The following is an 18564-nucleotide window of genomic DNA, read 5'->3' as shown; positions in this document are numbered from 1 at the left end:
CAAAAGCAAGAAGAAAAGATTATAAGAATCTGCAAATCATCTAATCAGTTGGGGAACGTGAATTAAAAAATAACTTGCTTCCAATTTAAATATGAATTGAATTTGAGTTCATTGTGAAGACCACCGAAACGTTATACCAGTAACGTGTGTGCACTGATGTCTTCTCTTCACCCACTTTTCTTGTCAGATGGACCCAAAGCTCCGTCCGTCCTTCGTGGACATTGTTAAGCAGTTGGAGGACATTTTAAATCGTTTGAAAAAAGAAGAGGTAGAGAACGAGCGAAGGGCCAATAGCCCGGACGTCACAGAGACTAAACCTCTTACTAAAGGTGAGTTGCTGTGGATTGTGCCTTTGTAGAGCTCACACCCACAGCGCAAATTTCAGCTGGTTCCTTATTGAGCACAACGGAGATAATTAGTGGTTTACAGCATATGTAACTAGTATTACCCCAGTCCTCCCCCCACCCCCCATGACTGAAGTTGAGGCAGAGGTCCTTAGTGCATGACAGCCTACACTTAAAGGCGGTGAGTGCTCGTTACGATTGAGTCTGTTGTTCGTTACGATTGAGTTTGTTTTGTTCTTTTCCAGGGGCCAACGAAAAGAGCCAAGGGATCAAGCGTCTTATCGCTATGCCACAAGATGATAAAATCCCGCAGAAGTCTCCACGTCCGAGACGTAACATCACTCTTTCCCGGAGCCAGTCGGATGTTTTCGCACGGAAACCTATGCGGAAGATCAACGTGCAAGACCCCTTTTATACTCCCAGCAAGGGGGCGCTGCGCAAGGTGAACCCCTTTAGTGCCCGGGAGGACTTGAAGGGAGGAAAGATTAAATTCTTTGACATGCCCAGCAAATCGGTCATTTCGCACGTCTTTGACTTACACTCCCCCAAGCTGGACGGGGGTCCGGCGACGGGACCTTTGCGCCAGCTGTTCAGCCAGGACACTGTGGACAACAGCTGTATTCCCAGAAGACGGAGCAGGTCTCTGCCAGTCTCTCCGGAGCTTCTAAAAAGAGACTGCTCGCCCTCTCCAGCGCTCTCATCCACGGTGGGGAAGTTTGACCCTGCGCAGGTCAGCGGCGAGGTGAGGGCAAAACTCCTCTGCAACATCAAATACGGAGTAGCAGAAATTCCAGCATATAAACTCCGGTCCCCGGACTCTGTGCCGATTAATGAGGAGGACATGGACTGCACCGATGGGACTGGTGCCCTGGAAGAAAGCAGATTTTGTTCCCCAACAATGGAGGCGAACAAGGTAGATGAGTATTGTAACCCGCTGCTGGTCAGCAACAAGAAGCCCACCCAGTGTTCTCAGATCCCCGTTCCCTGCGTCCCCGAGGATGACCCCTCTGCGTTATCCCCCAGCTCTGAGGCCATGGAAATAGAGGATGAACTGAATGAGAACCAGTCTGAGTCGGTCAGCTCCCCGCCCGTGTCTGGGGGTCTCTCGCTACTGCCAGGTGACAATACAGACAACAAAGACTGTCTGTGTGACTCTGTGTCTGGCCGGCGGATCGTGCAGGGAGTGGTGAAGATGTGACACTGGGTTTATGTTGCCTGCGGTTCATTGAATGGGATTATAGTACAGAATAGGTTTCATTATGGAATCTCTCCCCCCATCCAGTGTGGTTTCCTAATGAGCCGTTATACCTGCTTTTCCTGAGATTTTTACCCCTACACTCATCTACTGGTAGAAAGGTCTGGTCCTGGGTGACGGGACTGTTACAGAACATGTCATTTAGCGCTGCATGTCATCTGTTGTTGGTAAGAATGTGTCACGTCTAAATCTGATTAAGGTTCAAGCACAAAAGAGATATAAAACCTGAATTGCACAAACTTATTGGAAATCATTCATGAAATCTGGTGAACACAGGAAAACAAAAAATGTTGTAAACCGTAGCAACCAGAGTAGATTTTATGGTGAAGCTTTGGCCGGCAGCACTCTGCTTCATAATATTCATGGTGCATTAGAATGACGTGACATTAACACTGTCACGTGACGGCGTCCAGTCAGATATGAGCTTTGCCCAGCCGCATTCTAGGTTATACTAATGAAACCTGTTTTGTTGGCGCGATCTTACTAAATGAGCCTTTAAGGGCTAAATGTCATTTTGTGATGCCTTATCCTGTTCGGTGCCAGGGCAGCAGCTTGTACACTGAGCCTCAGTCATTAAACAAACCTTGATCTGAGTAATGTGAACATAGTACCGGTCTGTTATAGTCTCCACGTGCCTACCTGGGATAACCGGAGAGTTTTAAGTGCATTTGAGATGTCTGTGTGACTGGTTGACACTTTTATTTTATCTGTGGTCGGCTCAGCTGTGGGGGGAAGGGGGTGATGTAATTTGGCTCCGGACCAGCAATGCCAATGGCTAATACCACATAACTCAAAGTGTTATTTGTACAGGACGTGAGATTACAAGCGCTTGTCCCCAGGCAGGAGAGCTGGTGAGATAAGTCAATCAGTGGGGGGGTTGTTCCACGCTCAGGGCTATGTCTGTTTCTGTAAGAGGGGTATTATCCAAGCAGCATTTTTAGAGAAAAAGTTTTAATTTGTGAACACACTTTTTTTTTTTTTTTTTTCCCCCTTTAAATCTACTGACCCAAAACTAATTTCCTTCTTGCATCAAAACATCTTCTTTTCAGATATATGGATGTTGCAGAGCGCTAGCGCTCAGGGTATTATAGAACATTATGGGGCAGATTCAGTTAGCGGCGAGGTGCAGTCTGTCCGGCTCATACGGTACAGAAATCTCTAGGGGATGCCAGGGAAGATGAGCGGAGGTTTTAGTAAACAGTGACGTGATGTCTCAGCGGACTGTTCTGCAGCTAATTGAACCTGTCCGTTATGTTACTCAGAGATGTGTACAATTAGCAGAGAATGACCATATTTCCCATCAATTCATGGCAGCTAGACTGTTTATAGCAATATATTTGTTTCCTATTTTAAGCGTTGATATGTGCAGAAAACAGAACAATTGTATATTGTGTACGGTAAGAGGAAGTCGTATCTCGGGATGGCCTCCTTTTCCTCCCTAAATGTGATTACACTGCACAGAGGAAGCTGTAACGTTACCTGTCCTACAGTTCATCCACATTAATGCAGTTGCGGACAGGTCAGTTTCTCTCGTAGATTGGCTAAATTTACTAATTGGAGAAGGATTCTTGTGAGCACCAGCGTGTAAAGTCACTTCCAGGAATTGGGTCAACACCAGCTACTGCCCACTGTAAGACCCTCAGTAATGTGTTCTCTGTTATCAACATCCGCTATGTTACATGACTGCTTAATGGTTACTGTGACAAAATAGTCTTAATTAAAGAAGGAACAAATCCGCTGCAAGCTGTTTGTTTGCACGCGGGTGATAATTAGATTATTGTGGAGCCAACAACCATCTGCCATGGAGTTGGCCAAATTGTGGGTTGAACCAATTGAGAATGCAGCCTATCGTTTCATTAGGAACTGGTGACGTTACTGAGGTTACAGTGATGTCACCGATTCCTAGTGATTTCATTGGCTGAATATTCAGATCACACAGTGGCCGCTTCCATTGTATGTATGGGGTGGGGGCACACCAACTCCCCTGCAGATAACTGGTAATGCACAGGATGGATATTTATGTTGTATATTATTTCCTGGGCCCTAATGCCGCTGATCACTCCAGAACCAAGTAGGAGAGATGTACAGTACTTTAAATTAATCACTACAATTGTCTTTTGTTTTTAAATACTTTTTTTTTTCCAAGCATGTAATTGTTCATGAATGAGAAAAGTAGTAAATATTATTTTTGTATAAGGTATTATCAATAGGTTCACAGTCCTGCGAGCTGGAAGGCAGATCCAGGTCGGGTTTTGTGGATCGATCTGTTTTTTACATGAACCAGTCTTATAGTAAAAGACACTTGAATTCTTCGGTTTTGCACTTATTGCTGATATTTTGCTGTCAATACATTTCTATGCAAAAATAATAATCCAGTTTTTTGGCAGTCAGACCTGGTTCTGAGCCTCTTTTGAAAGTTTGTTAATTTTCATATTTATAAGCATTTTAAGTCTTAAAACGGATGGTTTTGTAACTAACGGAGCTGTAATTAATCATGACTAGAAGAATAACACTGCCGGCGAGTTTAATCTCAGATCTCTGTATTGTTTTCTCTCCTAATTTTTCTATGTATATTTATGGATCTATCAAATGGTTATTGCTTCAATGTTCTGCCAATGAGCTGTGTATATATGATTTCTGTAATGAGAAACCAAAGAGAAATTGGATTAATCATTTTAGATTGTATTTTTTATTTTTGTAGTTGTAATTTCTCATTTTAGTTCAGATTAAAAGATGTCTAGCAGTGGCTGGTGGTGCCTCCTTCTCTACTGAACCGTTTACTGTCTGATATCTGTAATCCCTTCTTCATCCGCTCATTACAGTTCCTGAGCGCTAGAAATCTAACAGACGGACGTGTGGAAATGTCTCTGTAACGGGTTATGCTGCTCCAACAGTTTGGTAATTGGCCACAACTTCCTGTTTTGTATCTTCATTAGACAGGCTTGAAAGATTGTCTAGTATCAAGGGGGGGGGAGAGAATGGTGTGTGTATTACACCCCACAATCTGTTCTATACAGTCTGCCACATAATAGCTGCATTCTGCTTCTATTTCACCATTGGTAAGATACACTGTAGTAAAGCGTATCTAACATTACAAGTCAGGGCAGGGCCTATTCTCCAGTGGTTGATATAGGAGGTAGATGATGCCTTTTCACATTAATATAAACAGTATTTGTGTTATTAAAAAGTGGACGTTTCTTTTTAATAACTCTATTGCACAGTCCATGGCCAGCTATAAGGCAATGGGAGAGGACGTAGTAAGTTGTCAGCCAGCTTCTGCAAGGCCCGTTACTCTGTATGCCGATGAACTGGAAAGGAAACTAGGGGGGGATTGGTTGGCACGAGGAGCCAGCGTGGATGGGTGATTGATATGCTGGTGTGGAGGCACAAGCAATATAAGAACTGGTAGAACCAACAACACAGTCCAAGTAGCTGTTCTCATTGGTAACAGAGCAGATGACGGAGAAGTGCTCTTGTGATATAAATAAACTTTATTTGCTTTACGAAGGACAAAGCTTGAGCTGGTGCAGTGTAAATGGTAACAGCAGATGCATCACCTATGCTGGAGCCAGTCATCATGTGGGATAAATCAATATCCAGAGGATAGAGCCAATTCATTCACAAAGGGCTGATTCCCAGAACCTGGCTGCCTGCATGGTGTGTAAGTGATGGCCATGTGTGCAGTATATACTGCCTGGTCCATGGAGCATTGGCCTGACCCTGTCCATGTCTTCCCTCCAGCTTACAGGGAAGAGCCTGATGTGAGTCCATGTTTTACTGACAGATGGCAGCTCGGGCCCATTGCCATTACCCTTCATAAAGCTTTTTTTAGAGTAAAATAAAGTGTTTGTACAAAACCAAGGATCCAGCTTATTATTACTGCACTAATTGGAGAGTATTGTGACACCTTAACCATCCCCGACCTTGTTCCTAGGTCGCTGCAGCATTTATCCAGAGCGGAATCACCTGACAGCTGGAGACAATTTCATAAGTACTGCAACCCCATTTAAGGGTCAGCACCTAAAGATATTAAATCCCAGAAGGTTTGGTTTAGAAGGCTGCTTTTCTATTATGTACATGAACAATGGGAGCAGATCCTTAAGTTTCTACATTCTGTAATAAACAAATTTATATAAGAACCATTCGCAATGAAATATCAGATTAAATACAGTATGGTGCCAAAGTTATGGAGAACAACTCATTGTGGCAACAGTAACCTGAAATACAACCAGTACCCCCAACTCCTGAGATTCAGGGCAATTTACCAACATCACATAAGGTGCAAATTCACAGCAACCACTCAGGCTCTTTCTTTCATTGTCCAGCATGTACAAGACAATGTCTGATTGGTTGCTGTAGTAGAGATTTGCATATACACACTGCAAATAAAGAGCCCCCACTCTGAGATTAGTTACTGTATTACTGAAACCTCTAGTGTCAGCACTGTGTGGAACAGTGGTACTCCGCGGTTTGGGAATACACTACATACTGTATATACAGAACACAGGCATGTTCTCTAGAACAGTGTCACCTGCCCAATAATTGGGAAACCGCTGGAGGAAGGGATTAAAAAAAACAAAAAAAAAAAAACAAACGGCCCAATGTTTCTCAACTAGGAATCGTCACCTGAGATCAGCTTCATCTTCTGGAGGTGTGCTCGGGTGGACTTAGAGAAGATGCTTTTCACAATCTGCAATGGGACGTTCTTACCGCTCAGATAGACCTTATTGTGACAGTCCGGGAGGCAGTGGGAGGTGGATGAGTCCGAGCTGGTTCCTTTCTTTAGCATCCACACATAGCCCATGATATACCCAGTCATGAAGGCATCAAAGCCGGCTCTGTGGGTTCCACCCTCAGCTGACCGGGAGATGTTTCCTGCTGCCGGTATGTTGGACGTTGCCGTTGAGTCTTTGTTAGTAGGAAAATCCTGTACCGAAGGCTCCGTCTGCACGGCTTCACCAGCTGGGTGAGTCAGCTCAGACGATTCAGTCTCTGGTGGGAGTGTGGCATCACCCTGGGGTGTCCCCCCAGTCATCTCTCCTAATTCTGCACCACTGATATTGGCCTGTTTACTAAGGGGCTCCCCATTTACCTCCACGTTGATCTCCGTTCCCTGCTGGGAAGCCCCCTTCTTCCGTTTCCGTCTCTTTCTCCGCTTGTCCTCCGCACCCTTCTCGTCCTCTGTGATGATCAGGTCGATATTGTGTGAATTTGTGCAGTTAACGCCATTGGGACACCAGCCATATGCCTGTGCGGAAGAGATTATCCGTACGGAGATTATGTATTACTAGTTACATGTGATTCTCGCAAATAAAACACATCTGACAATTAGTGGACAAATCATGAGCTTTAAACCCAAACAGACACTGAGCAAAAGTAAACACTGACAATATACAATTTCAGCCTCCACCTGCACAGTTTGGCCATTAAAGTGAATTGGACAATTTTATCTTCCTGGGTTTATACATATGGACATTTGTTTCTGTAGAAAACTGGTTTCATTAATGTGTTTAGTTCCACTATAGAGAGAAGTAACATGAAATAGAGCATCAAAAAGGTCATGGAGGCAAATATTAACTACACTGGAATCCTTTTTCAAGTCACCAATGGAGATACAGATTAATCAGCAGAACAAACAGTGGAATTACAGCATCCACGCACTATACTCACTGAAAACCTCTGACAGATGTGCGGAGGGGCCGAGTCGGAGACGGGGGTCTCGGGGTCAGACAGGGAGCAGAGACGATAATCCACATACACAGACATACTGGCCGGATAGTCGGTGAACTCGATGGCCAAGTGTTTGCCGCTCACGTCTAACAGGCGGCAGTTGTCACGTTTGCTGTAAGACAAGAGACGCAGATCCTAGATCAGAGGAGCTTTGTCTCCACTGTTTAGCACCAGAAACATTCACATTTTTATGTGTTGTATAATCAGTGTTTATTGGAAACTTACAAACAAGATTATACAGGGGCTCGGACAAACATCCCTGAGCAAAAAATTGTTATCGTACATCTATCTCTATAAAGCACTATGGAATTTACTGGCGCTATATAAATAAACGATGATAATGATCTATCTTAAATCTGCTTATTATTATAACACGTTAGCGGAATGCAGGCCTTGCAGATAGAAAGAAAACACTTATACTGTATAGTGGGATAGGGAGGGAGTAAAGCTAGAGAATGAGGGAACCTGGACATAATTTGCACTTTTTCGATAGATCGTGAGGTATGTGCCTCTAACCGAATGACAGATGAGCCAGGTGGGTAAGGACCAGAACTCCATTGTTCCAAAGAGCAAACAAAAGGTTGTCTTTGAATTCCATCCAATCGAACCATAGAGTGCAATATTCACAGAACTTGTTCGCAGACGATAAGATCGTCCATGGACATGTAAAAGTCCAATCTTGCAAACCATTCCTTTATGAACGGCGCATTGATGACCTACAGTGAAACGGCATCACAGCCTTTGTGGCACAATTAAGATATTTCAGAATGAATTTCTTGTACTGAGAAATGGGCATTTCAGTAAAATTAAGCAGCCAAAAACATGGACAGTTTGGAACCTTATTATAGAAGGCGGATGCTCATTGTATTATCCTAAAGTCTGTAGCTTTTGCTTAAAAAGACCAATATATTAGTACAAGCCTACCCCTATGGATCTCCGCTATACAAAGAGGCAGTCAGCTGCTGAAAATAGATAAATTGTTACACCCTGTGTAAAATCCAATTATAGAAAGGGGAAAAAAAAATAAAAAAAATCTTGAGGTCAGAGTATTTAAACAGTAATGAGAGGACATTGGGATGTGACCGGGAGTGGGAGGATTAGGTGTCTCACACGGGATACCTGTGCCCCGCTGTAACATGAAATGCACAAACATAACACACACCATCTACATACAGATACTCTGCGCGCTCTCTCCCTCACCATTTCTTGTAAGCGTACTCCAGATAAGAAGCTGTAAACCGAGTCTCGAACTCAGAGGCGTACTTTGTGTCATAGATGCCTGCTGGGAACATTTCTGAGAGGTCGGCGATGAAGTTCACCATCTTGTCTGGGAGATGCGCGTAGAAGCACTGGTACAGAAAGGCCAAATCGATCAGCCCGTTGTGCAGGATTAACGGCTTGCGGGCCAGCAGCAGTTCAAGGAAGAGAGTGCGGACACTCTGCAAGTGTCTCTCGTCCCCCTACAGACAGGTCATAAATAACTACACCATCACCAACATATGTACAGCTCCTATTTAACATGTAATTATAACTTTTGGGAGATTTGCTTTACTGTATTTCTAAAAATAAATTGTTACAGAAGATTATATTTGAACTATTCTTTTGGTAAAGCTGCAGTTATAATCCCTGTAACCTGTCTCAATGCCTTGTCTGGGAACTGTAGTGGTTTTATGACAGATTAAGCGATTGTCCATAACTCAGAGGCTTCAGCAGACGCCTGGAGTGAACGAGGTAACAAGTGAGCGACTGACTGAAATATTTTAGAACTTATTTTTGCTACAATGATTACAGAACACTATTCCACTTTCAAAAGCAAAAGACAACATGTCTTCCTATAGAAAGATAGAATCTGTTCAGCTTTGTAACACAAGTAAAAATCACAATACGGGATGTTTATGGCTTCTTGTGTGGCTCTAAGACAGCTGCAATGTCTTAACGCTGTTTGAATTATTTTTGGCGATTCCACCATCTGCGCATTTGTACGTCATTTGCTGACCACAATAATATGACCTGGTGTGATCTATCCAATTACGTACACAGTGGAAGCAGATTGATTTGGTGGAGTCACAAACAAATTGCTGGCAACATCCGGAATGTCGAGCCACACAATCAACCACTGGCAGTAACGGAGTAACTGGTGATGCCGGAACCACATTACATGCCAGGTATTCAGGATCACCCCAGCCGCAGAGTCACTTCCTGTTATCACAAAGCGTTACCTTGTCATTACCCTTGTAGTACGGGATTCCCAGCGAATACTGTTTATTAAAGTCAAAGCCGTGCTGGACAAGGAACTTAACAGACTGCGGCTCGATGGTGTAATCCTCCATACACAGCAGGGTCAGATTGTAGATCTGCGACAGGTAGACATTCTCCCCCTGCAGAGACATACATGAAAACAATAGTATCACTACCGATACAATGCCCCCCCCCCCCCCCTAAACAATTCATATAACGATTCACAGGCTTTGAAATGACTAGGAAATTCTTCTGAGACAGCCCAATCATTATCACAATTCTATAGAAAAAGATTCTTGTTTTACTGCACAGTACAAAGGGCAGATATGAGCCCTTACCCACAGCACCCCATCAAATATAATAGTCACAGCACCCACCCCTAATATAATGGTTATAAGATGGATCACATCTACGATTGGTTTCGACAGGTGAGAATCCACCAGGGCTATCTGACAGTACCGTTTCAGACAATGGTTCCAGAGTGGATTTATTGTACAGAGTACATTAATGTTTTCTACCTTTGCAGTCTGGCTGGGCCAAAATGCAAAATGTAGACTTAACCTCATGTATCAATCTCCCATTGTCCCATAGACTGTAAGCTTGCGAGCAGCAGCCTTCTCACCTCTGTCTGTTCTAACCAGTTTATTTATTACTTTACTGTGTTTGTCCCCAATTGTAAAGCGCTACGGAATATGTTGGCGCTATATAAATAAATGATGATGATGATGAGTAACCCAGGGACAGACAGGGGACTGTGGTCAGGAGTCAGCAAGGCCTTAACCAGGGAGGATGAGCATCCATTGACCGCAGTAGAATTTATTCCCAAAACGTGAGAACCAGCAGATGTTATTTACAGGTATCTTCTACCAGGTTTTGTTATTCTCTGCCAGGAAGTGACAATCTACTACTTACCATAACATAGATTTCAGCAGAGGGACATCCCCCAAATGGATCACACTGAAGGTCACCTACTCTCCCAAACAGACAGGTAAAGCTCTTACCCTAGAACCCCAATCTGAAGAACACAACTTGATATATACAAAATCTACCCAAACCGGTGCCCAGGTTTCTCTGCTACTACAGAGCCAACACGCTCCTCACTCTGCTGTGCGTCCTGGATCAGCTCATGTACATATTATCCTTTAGGAATGGACAACACTAAATTTTGCATTAGTGATCACCCTACACAAAACAACAGCAAAACTCAATTTATTGACTCCTCACTCCTGAGTCCCATGTGCCAAATCTGCTGAGCCACAAATCATATAGGGAGGTGAACTTGGGAATTAACTCTATACAGCCTACTCCGCTGGCGACAACTCAGTCTCCAGAGAAAGCGATCGGCAGCCATGACTGACATAGGCCACTCCCACAGGGCGGTACTTATAACAGGGACCACCCCCACGGTAATTAGAGCTAATTTAAATGCCCTCTACTATCCATGGCCGGCTGTATAGCTATAAACATTCTCACAGTTGCTGGAAAATGTGTTTTCTTTCCCTAAAGTTACTGGAAAAAACAAAAAGAGTAACTTAACTCCCCTCAAAAAAACATAATGGAAAGGAGCAGTTTATTAAATGATTGTAGCACTGGTTGTAAAGAGCCAACACAGTCTACAGCACGACTACTATGACAAGTGGAAATTATTTGAGAAACTGACATAACTGCAATATCCTGACCATTTCCTTCTAGGCTTCAAAGTGGTTCATATCGTTACCACAAATTACTGCAACTTAAAACAGGAAGTCAGACAAAGATCCTCCAACCGATAATGACAAGAATGTGCAGATCATTTTACTCTCTTCTACTGCCCTCTGGTAGGAAACCAAGTATATATTATATATCTAAGCAGATTATAAGGCATCTGTTTGCCATGGAGATATCACATCCCTCATCCTGCTCTATTCACCATAATAAGACTACACTGACAGTCTGCAGAATAGTGCTACAAAAAGCTGACAATTCTGGGGGTTTTATTGTTTTATTAACATAAAGACAGAAGGAAAAAATATCAATGTTTGCAAATCACATTGTTTCAAATTCATTTTTCTGATTAATGAACATTTAAAAGTATGAGATTCCAAAAGCTTTATACAGAGGAGCATTTCACATTATAATCATTCTGCTTCAGTATGATTGGAGTCTCACAACACTACTCTGTGCTGCTGGAGGACCCTGCTCCTTCCACTATATAACTCTCAGTATGTGGCTTCCTGCTGCCTCCATTCCCCTTCCCCTTCCTCACATCATGTCACTGCCCCTGTCACATGCAGCCCTGTCCTCACTAACACATCACTCATCTCCTGATATACTCTGTGCTGCTGGGGACTCTGCTCCTTCCACTATATAACGCTTATATTATGGTTTCTAGTTTACAGCAGTTTCCCTCTTTGCACAACTGCCCCTGTCCTCTGCAACCCTCTACTCAGTAACAATAAGATGAATGGAGAGGTCACAGCCCCTTCAAGAACAGCACATATATCTGCTGAAGTATTCTGTGCTGCTGTGAACATTCTGATGATCTGATTGGCTACAAGTTGTTCTATCCCTGTCCACTTTAAAACTTAGGACGAACAACAGATGAAGAATGAATGCAATAAGGTGCCGACACCACAGTCAACTGCCCCCCAAACTGAGTGTACATCATTTTACAGAGAACAGAATACGAATAAATAATATTTAAAGCTACATATGGATTTCCGGCAGTCGATGCTTCCAAGCATGAATCTGGCACCCTCAAAACCATTGATTATAAAAAGGACTCCCCCCCACCTTTGGGGAACCCCTCACCATAACTTACTTTACAAGGTGAACTGCACAGACTGTTGTCAGGACAGATCTGTTTATATAGCAAACTAATAACTTGTTTTCCTTAACATATAAAAGTGATCATGTTGCTCATATTGGGAGCAATCAAATTCTGCAGAGCTGTCATATCTTAGTATGTATTATTACTACTCAAGTGTTGATTTTGGGGGTTTCTTTAACTTTAACGGTTCCTACTTTAATATGATTTGTAGATTATGAATCAGACCGGTCACAATTGTTGTCAAAATTTCACAGACATCAAGATCCTAAATCCATTACTTGCACCCAGCAGTGAAAGTCTCACAGTCACAACATATAGAGGAGGGGTCTTCATGCAGACCTGGGAGGCCCCCACACAAACCTTTTCAGGGAGCTCCTTGAAGCAGGCGATACCCAGGGACAGAATGGATCGCGTCCGTGCAGCATGACATATGGCCTTATACCGCTCCTCCACGCATCTGCAATACAACAGCCATTACTCCATCACTGCACAGAACGGACTGAGTCAATAACCACAATTTCTAAATATAATTTTGCAATTCAGCTATTAGTTTAGTCTCATAATTAAAAAAATTTTTTTTATATTTCTAAGTTTATGACAGACGGACGACCTGAGGAATCAGACTCAATGTCCTAAGATTGTGTGTACAACAGTTAAGATTACAATAATACAAAATGTACAAAAATGCTGCTACAGATCACGGTGGGACATTCAATGCTAGTGACAATAACATCTCAATACAGATCCAAGCTGAGAAGAAAAACAAAAACAACATATGCTTATATTAAGTTACAAACTAACCACCTACATATATCATGGGGGGTGTTCTTCAATAAATAAATGATACAAAGTATTTACTACATTATATATTACGTTATTATTGATGGGGAAACAACAACATCTTCCCCTATCCTTCGACAGGAATTTAGACATAAAATATTGATGTCTTGACGTATGTGGGGAAAACAAGACAGCTGACAGCTATATATGATATATAGGTTACCAGGTCTTAAATCCTGAAATGTCCCCAAATAAATATTGTCTCAGTCACTTACTGGTTCAGTAAACTCTTTCTGGATCCCAGTCCGCTCAGTTCCTGCAAGAACATAAAACACAGACATTATCTTATCATTAGTTCTTATTAAAGACACCACAAGTAAAATATGGTGCAGAAAAATAGAAAATGAGGGGTGGAGAGACTCGGACATAAATGGGGGAGCAGACACACACTTATATAGATTAATTTGCAAATAAAGAATAGATGCAAATATCATGCAAATATTAGTTACTTGTTCCTAAAGCTGAACCACAACTGGGAACAGGGAGAAACCGTTTTTACTTGTAGAGAATGTTGTGTGAATCATCTATTAAATACGTTACTATGTGTCCAGTAAACACGCTCATCCTTAGAAGCCACGCCCACTCCAGACCTTTCCGTCACTTTATATTTAAAGTAGGACCTGAAACCCTCAGAGTTCTCTATATAAGAGTTATTGTATCAGAGCGATACATGTCATAATCCCAGTGCAGATATATATGTATGATACTATCTTTACTAATACAATAATGTCACACCACAATCTTACACACCCAGCATATAACAGTTCAACAATTGATAAAATATATCTGTTTGGGTACATAAACTTCTACTACTTACATCATTTTATGACTCTTGAATATGTAGAAGCACCATCCTCATGTATGTATCTGTGTCACAGATTACACTATAATTCCCATGCCAGCAGATTTAGTTCAGCACTCTCATATAGCACAGCGAAATAGTAATATCATAATCCTAGTAGCTACAAAAACCAGTATCTAGTATTAAACACTAGATATATGCGCCATATACATGTTGACAATTGTCCTATATTATCCATATGCATCACACCCTATGTCCTCCATATAAATCACAGTCCGCATATCACTATCATACAGCCCTATGCACATCACAACTCTCCAAGTGTTAAAGCCAATATAATGCTCCCATATTTCTGTACACAGTCCCCAAATATTTGTCCATCCGTATGCTCCCTAGCTGGGAAGAAGGAAGAGCGTGCACAAGGAGCGTCCGGCTTTCATAGAGCCACTTCTCCTATGATCCTCCACATCCATGTGTGCGAGAGGGAGACGGGCCTGTCCAATGTCAAACAGCTGCTGCACTTGTGCCTATCTATCCTTGTATCTATCATGACCGTCTCTGATGACTTCTTTATGAAAGGATCAACTCATCTCAGGTCCCCCCTGCAGAGGATCGTTTGCAGCCATCTGGGGGTAAATGTATCAATATGCGGGTTCTTCAACACCCGCGTGTTCAGCCTCTTCCGCGATTAAATTTCAAGCGGCGCTGCATTGTAAAGGGTTAACTTCCCTTTACAATGCAGCGCCGCTTGAAATTTAATCGCGGAAGAGGCTGAACACGCGGGTGTTGAAGAACCCGCATATTGATACATTTACCCCCTGGTCTAGAAAATGTTCTACCATGCAGCTTTTAGGGGGCCAGTCTTCATGTACAGCTTCTATTGGATGCTCTGAACCATAAACTCAGACTCTCAAGATGCAAATTTAAATCACGTATAAAAATTGCTATTTGGCGACTTGACCTTTACGAGGCTATGGATGATATCTTGATTTCGAGCCCAAAGAGATTTACTGAGTTCACGGCCATAAGGCACCTCAAGTACAGTGATGACACATACTTAATTTTGGCTTATTCTCCAGGGCCATTCTCACTGGGTTTGGAAGGCAGGATGGAAATTCCCCACTTCACAATCAGGGAGCATCTAGCTAATCTTGGGAAGACCTGAAGACCCCTCATCCTCCCCTTCCATCCCACTTTCTCTGCCTCCCCTCTTCTTTTTTCACTCGTATAAGGAAAATTGTGAGGTTGATTGTTAATCATTTTTGTCACAGACTGTCTTAATGTAATGGTTACATTTGCATGTTATCACCTCAATAAAGAAAGATCACCATACATATATATATATATATATATATATATATATATATATATATATATATATATATATATATATATATATATATATATATATATATATATATATATATATATAGTTATTTGCACAACCCCACTTCTGCCACCCACCATGATGGTCACTCTCTGGACCTAGTTTTCTCCCATCTCTGGGATATCTCCAACTTTTCCAATTCTACCTTCCCATCCTCTGACCACAATCTCCTTTCCTGTACCCCTTGCCCCTCCACCTCAAGTCGCTCGCATGCAGCGTCCCGTCAACAGCATTGACCACATGATATTTTCGTCCTCCTTCAATCTCCTCCTCGCTCTCATTTCTTATCTATCGCGCCCCAATGCCGCTGTCACTCTTTACAACTCCTCAGTCTGTTGCCCTTGATACTGCAGCCCCAGTCCCCCCGCTCCGTTTCCACCAATCTAAATCCCAACCCCGGCACTTCCCTCTTAATCGTCTCCTCCAGCAGTGTTCCTGCTCCTCTGAACGCTGATGTCCCGCTCCATCGCTGACTTCATCCACTTTCAATTCATCCATTCCTCCTACTATTCTGCCCTCTCTTGCCAAACAAATCTATTTCACATCCCTCATCTCCACCCTGTCCAATAAATACTGACGCCACTTTGTTACCATTAATTCTTTAATGTGTCCTCCATCACTGTTTTTGATATTGCCACCTACTTCAAAGAGAAGATTGACTCTATCTGCAATAATATCTGTTCTCCCCAGACTCGCCTCCCACCACCTATCCTCTCTATCGCTCAGTCTGCCACCCTTGGCTCCTATCATCCTGTAACTGTGTCTGAGATCCTCACTCTTCTCTCCTATAAATTGCCCTCTTGACCCTGTTCCCTCCAAGTTCCTCCCACTGCCTATCCTCACCTTGATCACCTCATTAACCCCTCTCTCCACTGGTATCTTCACCTCAGCCTTCAAGCATGCTCTCATCTCCCCTATTCTTAAGAAACCTTGCCTTGACCCATTCTCCGTCTCCAAAGATTGCCCAGTATCTCTGTTTTCGTTCGCTTCTAAAATTCTCGAACAACTTCAATAGTCTGTCTCACTTTCTCTCTTCCCACTCTCCTCTTGACCATTTTCAGTCTGGCTTCCTTCCCCTTCACTCACCTGAAACTGCCCTCGCTAAAGTATCAAACAACTTACTCTCAGCTAAGTCCATAGGTCACTTCTCCTTTATCGTACTCCTCGACCCTCTGCTGTTTTTGACACTGTTGATCATTCTCTTCACCACCCTTCACTCCCTAGGTCTTTGCGAAACAGTGCTCTCCTGGCTTATCTCCTACCTCTCTTTCCGACCCCCCCCCCCTTCCTATTGGGAGTCCCCCAAGGCTCTGTCCTTGGCCCTCTGCTCTTCTCTCTCTACACCACTTCTCTCGGTGAACTTATTCAATGATTTGGCCTCCAATACCACCTCTATGCTGATGACACGCAGATCTATCTCTCCTCCCCTGACCTCTCTCCCGCCTTCTTAACAAAAGTATCTAGTTTTCTATCGGCTGCAACTACCTCGCTTCCTTAAACTCAACATGTCCAAATCCTAGCTTATCTTTCCTCCCCAATGTTGCTATCACTCCCTCTTGGTTGACAACATAACTCTCTCTCGTCACCCAAGCCTGCTGTCTTGGAGTCACCCTCGACTCTACGCTCAGCTTTACCATTGTCCCTCACCAAATCCTGCCACTTCCTCCTCCGTAACATCACGAAAATCCGTCCCTTCTTCTCTCTGGAAGCAACCAAAGTCCTGGTCCATTCACTCATCTTCCTCTCCCACTACTCCTCTGTGTAGATCCCTTCATTGGCTCCCTATCCGTTTCGGAATTCAGTCCAAGCTCTTTACCCTCACTTTCAAAATCACAACTAACACTTCTCCCCCTTACATGTCTGACCTTGTTTTGAGGTACATACCTACACGGCCACTCTGCTCTGCCTCTGACCTCCGCCTCAATTCACCCCTCATTACCTCCTCCCATGCTTGCCTCCAAGACTTCTGCCGTGCTGGAACTCCTTACCCCACCTCACTACTCTCCTCCAAACTTCAAATGCTCCCTCAAAACTCCCCTTTTCAAGCTTGGCTATCCTACCACCTGCAAACCATTCTATCCATCACCTCATCTTCCTCCCCTGCCATCTCCATCTTTTCTTATTTGGTCCTATTGTCTCTCACCACCCTTCCCTCTAGATTGTAAGCTCTCGCTAGCAGGGTCCTCTCTACCTATCGTTCCATGTCTGTCTCCTTTTACGTCCCCATAGAATTACTCACACTCAACTGTGCTATTTGTGTGTATTACCTCATCTATTTGTTACCTGCCTCTGTATCCGGCGCTACGGAATCTGTGGCACCTTACAAATAAATAACAATATCACCTCCGACTATTTCTATCAGTGAAGATTATAGCGTATTTTGATGTTTGTTTTTTCATTTTGGTGCTATGATAGATATAGAGACATTTTACATGAATGTTATTTTAAGAAGTTTTTTCCTGTATTTTATTAACAGTGGGAGGAGGGGGTGCTCTCTGGGGGGAGCTACAGCACACATACGACTACTTGTAATGATGATAATGTAGTGGAGTAAATCAGATATTATTACATTGATGACTCACGTACAGTATCAACAGCAATGAATGTGGACGTCTTCATCGCCAGTAACATGGACGGCCAGATATTCCCGAAATTGTCATTGTGGACATCGATCACTGGGACCTTCAGACACGACATGATCACCTGGTCAAGGAGGAAAACGAAAGTTACAGCCAAATAAACATGGAGATGAACCAGACACTGTGCCCCAAACATATCATAGGCAGGTGAGAGAAACAGAAGGTGGGGTGTGTGGGACAGGTAGAGGGAGACAACATCTCACACATACTATACAGCTGCCCGTGGACACAGCGATAGGGGAGGCATATTACATGATGATAATAATAATAACACAATGTAAGAGGAGCAGTCACGTGACAGCACTGTATAACAATAATACGGAATATACCAGGTGCAGTCACGTGATGGTACAATATATATTACACTGTAACATATAATAATACAATATATCACTGGTTATAATAATCACATGAGGGCTGCTGCTTTCAGCTCCGGGCACACAGCACCACTTCCGGCGCGCACCAATGACGTCAGAGCACGGTTTATACTTGCGGCGTGAGACGCTGGGGAGACGTTTTA

The 18564-nt window shown here is 43.1% G+C and overlaps 2 protein-coding genes across 2 annotated transcripts in view; one reads left to right on the top strand and one right to left on the bottom strand.

Moving 5' to 3' along the window:
* The window catches only part of TESK2 (testis associated actin remodelling kinase 2), a 38813-nt gene extending 34468 nt beyond the window's left edge, over positions 1 to 4345 (top strand). The window contains exons 10-11 of the mRNA XM_075181636.1: positions 188 to 329; positions 590 to 4345. Of these exons, the coding sequence (XP_075037737.1) occupies positions 188 to 329; positions 590 to 1542 (1095 nt within the window). The 3' untranslated portion in view covers positions 1543 to 4345. The remainder of the gene's footprint in view (positions 1 to 187; positions 330 to 589) is intronic.
* A 725-nt stretch (positions 4346 to 5070) lies between these two features.
* TOE1 (target of EGR1, exonuclease) lies at positions 5071 to 18527 on the bottom strand. The gene is made up of 8 exons (XM_075181637.1): positions 18455 to 18527; positions 17992 to 18108; positions 13432 to 13472; positions 12737 to 12833; positions 9549 to 9707; positions 8530 to 8789; positions 7270 to 7441; positions 5071 to 6847 (listed from the first exon to the last, which is right to left on the bottom strand). The coding sequence occupies exons 2-8, from the start codon at positions 18100 to 18102 to the stop codon at positions 6212 to 6214; spliced, it is 1476 nt and encodes a 491-aa protein (XP_075037738.1). The 5' UTR covers positions 18103 to 18108; positions 18455 to 18527; the 3' UTR covers positions 5071 to 6211.
* Between the last annotated feature and the right edge of the window lie 37 nt (positions 18528 to 18564).

This window comes from Mixophyes fleayi, chromosome 8, assembly GCF_038048845.1.
Source record: "Mixophyes fleayi isolate aMixFle1 chromosome 8, aMixFle1.hap1, whole genome shotgun sequence".
NCBI classification, from domain to species: Eukaryota; Metazoa; Chordata; class Amphibia; order Anura; family Limnodynastidae; genus Mixophyes; species Mixophyes fleayi.
The sequence above is the reverse complement of the archived record's forward strand: the minus strand, read 5'-3'. Positions and strand labels throughout refer to the sequence as shown.